Raw genomic sequence first — 6,370 nt, 5'->3', positions numbered from 1 at the left:
TATTTACTTGCATTACATTACAATTGTTGTATTGTTTTTAGAAACTGATCTTTAATTCACAAACTAACTTCATGGGCTCCAGGAAGCTCCTCCATTGGGGAAAATTCACAAAAGTACTTTCTCTTAACCTGCCCCTCCCAATTAACCACACCCACTAATTATAGGTACGAGGTAACAAGGAGATGGTTGGTTTCTTGTTTAACGATTTCTTTTTGCTCGTGAGGCCCAAGAGTCTCTTTGTAACGGCAGCTCAGCTAGAACCTTTCACCGATAACCAATTCACAATGTATAGAGAGGTGGGTGTGGCTAATTATTAATGACTCCGCCTACTGGTTATTTTCTATTAGCCATTTTTATTGGATCAGATACAAGTAAAGAAAGGTCCTGTAGACCAGTATGGTGAGTACTTATGATATCATATTACATCACAATGACATCATGTGACATCACTAGGTCCGAGTGTGTTTATTGTTATGTTGAAAACTGATGCCAAGAAAGAAATACCATTAAAAGCAGAAACTGATTCTGGAAGGTAGTAGAATTCACTGACCTACATGTACATGTATTTTATTCTTCATTGCATGATCCCTATCTCTCTCTATCTCCCTTCTTCAGAGATAAATGGGTGAAGCAGATAATGGAAGCTTGTGTAGAGTATGTAAGAAAACAGAAACAAAGTTCTAAACTAATAAGAAGTAACTATAATCCTCCCATTAATTATTACTAATAACCACACCCATCAATTAATTAACAGGTGATAGTCGTAGGATGACATTACGTAAGGTGGCTAGTGGTAAGTTATTTGTGACAGTTGTTGAAGCTGCTGATCTCATTGCATCATCTGCTGATGGTAAAAGTGATCCATTTTGTGTTATAAGAGTTGGAGATAATCAAGAATCAGCTACACCAGTTATTAAAAATGATTTAAATCCTAAATAGAATTATACAGTAAGTATATCATGTACATGTATATGATATTGTACTGAGTTTGTACTACACAACATAATTTAAAATTGGTCATTACATATGAATGGAATGGTTCATTAAAATGTTCATTTCTGAAATAGTCCATTTGAAATGAAGCACTTCATTTATTGTGTACATTGTGCGTTTGTTATTATCATTATTATTATTATTATTATTATTATTATTATTATTATTATTATTTTATAGATGCCAGAGTTTCTAATAAGTGATCCTAATGATACTGTATTAGAGATTACAATGTTTGATAGTGACCTCTTCTCACCTAATGGTAAAATACAATTTATTTGCTTGTCTTCTGTACATGTACATGTACTATATGTACCCCTCCTCTGAATGTCTTAATTTCTGTTCAATAGTAAATTGTTTTAATATGATGACATTACGTCTTTCTTCTCTCCCTCCTCTCTCTCTCACTAGATTTCTTAGGTTGTGCTAAGTTATCATTAAAGCAGTTAAGAGATGAAGGAGGTAACAATGGCCCATGGACTAAAAGATTATTACTAGAAGATGTACCTAAAGGAGAACTTGCATTAAGAGTAACATATCAACCAATGAGAAGGAATATTAGTGGAACACATTAATGATTGATTGTTTAATGAAGAGACTGAGAGAAAGAGTGATTTTTATCTGTGATTATTATTATTAATACCTCATTTTTTACGTTATTATTATAATTTACACGATAATGTATGGTACTGTATAGCGGGTTTATTTTGAGGATGATAAATTTCGCGAATGACCTGTATCCGGAAGTTCACAAAATTAATTTTTTGCGAATTTTCACTATTCTGCCATCTTGTACCGTATTAAATTGATTTTAAAGAATTAAATTTGCAAATCTTTGAAAATGAACGAAATTTATTATCCTCAAAATAACCCACTATACGGTATCAGAATTTTGAAAAAGCTGAACAGTAAATTTTTCCCATTATTTTTATTGCAGGTTTTTTTGAGTCTCTAATAAAGAAGTTCCTAATCACAAGCAAATGAAACAGCATAATACTTTGCCCTTACCTTGCCAAAAGGAAATTTCAAAATAAGAGAAATAGAATTAGATAGTCACAAGGAAATGAAGGAAGCCATGCAGGGCACTGAAAACAGATACAAAGGAAGTGGAGGAAATCAAATAAAATTATACACTTTGTCATGTTTCTTTGACCCTCATTTCTTGTTTGACTGCTCCCTGGCTGTATACATGTACATAGCTGGCATTACAAGTTGATAAAAATACTTGTTACAAAAAGGAACAATAATTATTGATAATCAAAATTAATTTTTAATGTTCAACGTACTATTATAATGACACTTACAGAAAAATGCAATGCATTACAATTTTTAATAAGCACAGGCAATGTATAATAATCATTTTATTATTTCTCACAATTGTCACAAGCTCTGTTTGATGAAAGGAATCCTTCAACATCACTTTTTACTTTTCCAAATTTTTCAGGATAATCTTCACAAACTTGTAGTGCGTTCCTCCAGGTCACTCCTTTATTGGACTCTATCCATCTCTTGAATACTGCCATTAGCTTATCAGAGGCTGACAATGGACTATGCAGTAAGTCGTCCACTTCAACTTCAAGTGCAGTACCAATAGTTAAATAATGAGCAGCAGAACTATCAAAAAGCCTATGGAGGTCCTTTAATTTAGGCTCCTTGTCCTTAATGTCTATAAATAAGTAAACATAAATTCAATAATTTTGACTATAAAATAATACTTTCATCTGATGACTGATTATTAACTTGTTTTATTTGTGTTCCATTGTTACTCTCAGCAGGTCCTATACACAATTTTTTTAAGTGATAAATTATAAATAATAATTATTAGTATACACATACCTTGTGCGTCATTAAACCAGGTCCAGTAGTCATTGCTAAGAGCAGGAGATTCACCACAAACTGTACAATCAGCTACTTTATGGTGATCTTCATTTACAATACAATAGCAGCTCTCATTGTAAGGGCAAGCAAATGCATTGATGTAATTATGCTTAAGGTGCATGGCATCACTGCTATTATCAATAGCTGTTGTGAGTAGCTTACGTACTAATGGACAGTGCTGGGTAGGACCAGTGAAGTACACTTCAATATGAGTGTAACGGTTGATGAGGTGAAGTGTGTGCTTTTGTGTGAAGGTTATCTTGAGGGACATCGCATCTCGAAATTTGAAATAAGCTGGTGTCGATGGAGAGATTTTAGTAATGTATTCTTTCTGGTTGAGTAGGTGTACGATGGTTAAAGGGAACAATCCTGTAGGAACTGGTAGGATCTCTTCACTCTCCTCTTCCCTCCAGACTAATAGAAGTGGCTTAGCATTAGTCTCTTTAATTGAAACTGGTTCATTGTATGAAGGAAGAGCATAAGGAATGAAGTAGTGTCCCTTTGGTTCATCTTCTAGTTCTGTGATGATGTTAAGATGAAGGAGGAGTCTGATTAGGTCAGACAATTGGAATTCTGGCAGGGAAAATACAACAGACCTTGATTTCAAGTGATCAAAAATGTTCTTATTGAAAAATCCTTCCTTGAGATTATTCATGATGGGTCGAGAAAGTGGTTTGATTAAAACTAATGCTCGGGCATTTCTATCATCAACATACGTGAGAGCTAATAATTGTGAGAGAATCTCAATGATTGGCTTAGAATCGATAAAGATGATATCTGTAACTTCTGGATAATATAACATGAGACTGACATCATGGAAATATTTCAAAGCTTGTTTACTATCTTCCTCATTCATCCCATATCTTTCTCCAATAGATAAAGCTTCCTTAACTGATACAATACTCTGCTCAGGCAAAGACAATTCAAATGCAAACCATCGAATTGGTATTTTAATTTCCAGTGAAGCAGCAGAACCATCAAACCATATTGCATTGCAAATCTCTTCACTGTATTTAGCTCTTTCTTCTGATGTAGTAACCGTATTGACAGGAAAAATAACATAATCATCAGATTGGTGAATGATGCATTCTTGTAAGTAAGGTTCCAACGAAGACATTGAAGACATTAGAATCTCTTCCTTTTCTTTAAGAGTAGCATTGCTCACCTTGTCATAATGCGTTCCCAATACAAGATGCATGGAGTGTGTCGGTTTCTTGGAGATGCAGGAAATATCAAGAGGCTTAAAACTAGCTCCAGTGGAAACTGCAGACTGGAAGAATGCTAACTGAGTTGACTTGGAGTGGCATGGGAAGTATTTTCCATCGATCCTGTACATCAGATCAAACCTCTCATTGAAAGGCTTAGATAGATCCAGTGCTATGATATTGAGAGAAGCTGCTCTAGTGAATAAAGGCAGTAACTCCTGGTATGCTGGCTGACCACCGGAATCAATGACGTACAGCCAATGATCACTTATATGAATCTCTTTTGGTTGAGTGGCTAAAATTTCTAAAATTTCTTGAATGAATGCTTCATCATGATACTGAGGAGAGTTTTCCTTTGATGAAGTAGAAGATGGATCTGATGATACTTCTCCTGATGACTGAGCATTATCTGGAAATGAGAGGACTACAGAACTGGGAGGTTCTTCTATTTTTTCTTGCTCTAAATTTACAGCTACCGCAGCCAAATTGGCTGCTAATTTGTCAAGTAATTTGGCCGGAGTCACTCGATTCCAAATCATTTTATCAGAGACAGCAACTCTTGTAGCTCTAACGGCAGGGCAGGCAATTGGAGTACTGGTGTCATTAGTGGGTGGGTCTTCATTTAGTAGGAGGCGCAGTGAACAGGTTTTACCAGCTCCAGGAACACCAAGCATATTAACACGAGTAACAGTTAGATCAACACTCCCTTCCTCCATCCACTTTCCTACAGCATCTATAATATAAATAAAATTAATATAACATCAAGTCTTGTCTTATCACATCAGTACAGTGTAAATGAATTATTCCCTTTTATTTATTATTCATTACGTTTTTTGAAATCACTGATACCAATATTCCACTTCTTTTCAGCACTGTATTTTAATGTACAGGGGAGACCACCAGCATCCTTCTGGTGATGCTGTAACAGCAACAATGAAAGATAATGAATTGAATAGAGAGAATGGAAAAAACATACTTCAACTAGTGATATTAAATTTTCAAAGTATTCTTTACCATTAAGAGTCACCAAATTTTTATCAGTTCTCGTAATTCTACAGTGTCCAACCTTACCTTTATAACTATTAATAACATAAGAATAGTCAATTTACTAATGGCTTATTAGCTAGTGGTTAATCAACTAATAGTTAATTAAACTCACCAAACACACAGTATATAGTCACCAGCAAAGAATGAACTCTCTCTCACTAAAAAGAGACCATCCTTTGTAGGGTTAAGTACATTCTCTGCTTCTTGCCTTGACATTTTGCCATGAAACCAACTAAAAAAACATTACTGAACTACCGTATTATAGTGGAAAATTTTTGTGGCCCAAATGTTTCCAAATCTATTCAAAAATCTATTTTGTAGCTTTCATTTTTACACTATTCAGCCATGTTATTGATTTTCACAATTTTATTTTTCTGAAATTTGAAAAAATGCAACTAAAATTTGCAAAAAATTTTGGCTATAAAAAATTTCTACTAATTAATAATTTTTTATACAACTTTATGCTAGCTCTTACGGCATTGCATGTAGCTCAACTGCTTCTTTGACTTTGTGCTGTTCCTGAGATGATCCAGTTTCAACAACAGGGGATGATGATGATATTTCCTGTTCATCAATATTTTCCTTTATATAGTTGAATGGAACCATCCCCTCCTGTCCATCACTAACTTTCCTAGCTAGGAACCAGTTGGGATCCTAAGATCACTAAGAATAAGTTATCACAAACTATTTACTAGACTTGCCTTTGTTGTTTTGAGAATGATTATCTTATCACCTCTTCTCAATGGTAAATCCTATACAAAGGAGAGGTAGGATTATAAAAGTAGTAAAGGATGAGGTAAAAGACACAGAAACAAGAATAGGGCAAAATAATGGAGAGGATAGGAAGACATTTGCACTTTTAACTTTCCAGTCTTACATGAGGTGTTGAGCCTAGGAAGTTATATTTAGCTATACATGTGGTACCAGGTCCCCATTGAGTGTGTGGTGGACTAACAGCTGCCATTTTAAATCTAGAGAGACAGAAGAGAGAAAAAGCATGATTAGTACGGGTAAATTAAAAAAGTAAAATTATAAGTTGTAAATTATAAAACACTAAAGAGGACAAAATAACCAGCATTTAGAACTGCAATACACACTGGACTAACGATACCCATACACACACACTCTGAAGACTGACAACTTAAGCAAATAAATAAACATATAAATTTTGGTTTCTACTCCAATATTAATGCACACACACACACACACATACACACACACTGGAATACATAAATTGGCACCCACAA

General features: G+C 34.5%; 2 protein-coding genes across 5 annotated transcripts in view; one reads left to right on the top strand and one right to left on the bottom strand.

Annotated features, from left to right (window-relative positions):
• LOC109580099 (intersectin-1-like) overlaps window positions 1-1,664 on the top strand; it is a 15,699-nt gene extending 14,035 nt beyond the window's left edge. For all 3 annotated transcript variants that reach the window (XM_019998470.1, XM_019998469.1, XM_019998468.1), the window contains 8 exons: window positions 42-113; window positions 165-296; window positions 348-399; window positions 454-532; window positions 616-695; window positions 755-948; window positions 1,174-1,255; window positions 1,405-1,664. In XM_019998470.1, coding sequence (XP_019854029.1) covers window positions 72-113; window positions 165-296; window positions 348-399; window positions 454-532; window positions 616-695; window positions 755-939 — 570 coding nt within the window. In that variant the 5' untranslated portion in view covers window positions 42-71 and the 3' untranslated portion in view covers window positions 940-948; window positions 1,174-1,255; window positions 1,405-1,664. The remainder of the gene's footprint in view (window positions 1-41; window positions 114-164; window positions 297-347; window positions 400-453; window positions 533-615; window positions 696-754; window positions 949-1,173; window positions 1,256-1,404) is intronic.
• A 527-nt stretch (window positions 1,665-2,191) lies between these two features.
• Window positions 2,192-6,370, bottom strand: part of LOC100636288 (uncharacterized) — a 4,447-nt gene continuing 268 nt past the window's right edge. Inside the window, exons 2-9 of one of the 2 annotated variants that reach the window (XM_019998462.1) lie at window positions 6,001-6,094; window positions 5,599-5,875; window positions 5,236-5,355; window positions 5,053-5,155; window positions 4,905-4,995; window positions 2,830-4,809; window positions 2,709-2,771; window positions 2,192-2,659 (exon numbers count right to left, since the gene is read on the bottom strand). In XM_019998462.1, coding sequence (XP_019854021.1) covers window positions 2,358-2,659; window positions 2,709-2,771; window positions 2,830-4,809; window positions 4,905-4,995; window positions 5,053-5,155; window positions 5,236-5,355; window positions 5,599-5,729 — 2,790 coding nt within the window. In that variant the 5' untranslated portion in view covers window positions 5,730-5,875; window positions 6,001-6,094 and the 3' untranslated portion in view covers window positions 2,192-2,357. Of the gene's footprint in view, window positions 2,660-2,708; window positions 2,772-2,829; window positions 4,810-4,904; window positions 4,996-5,052; window positions 5,156-5,235; window positions 5,356-5,598; window positions 5,876-6,000; window positions 6,095-6,370 lie in introns of those variants that run through there. The other variant, XM_019998463.1, reaches the window with a different exon arrangement.

Source organism: Amphimedon queenslandica, unplaced genomic scaffold, assembly GCF_000090795.2.
Source record: "Amphimedon queenslandica unplaced genomic scaffold, v1.1 AMPQUscaffold_13318, whole genome shotgun sequence".
In the NCBI taxonomy this organism is placed as follows: domain Eukaryota; kingdom Metazoa; phylum Porifera; class Demospongiae; order Haplosclerida; family Niphatidae; genus Amphimedon; species Amphimedon queenslandica.
Note: the sequence above shows the minus strand (reverse complement) of the source record. Positions and strands in the feature narration are given on the sequence as shown.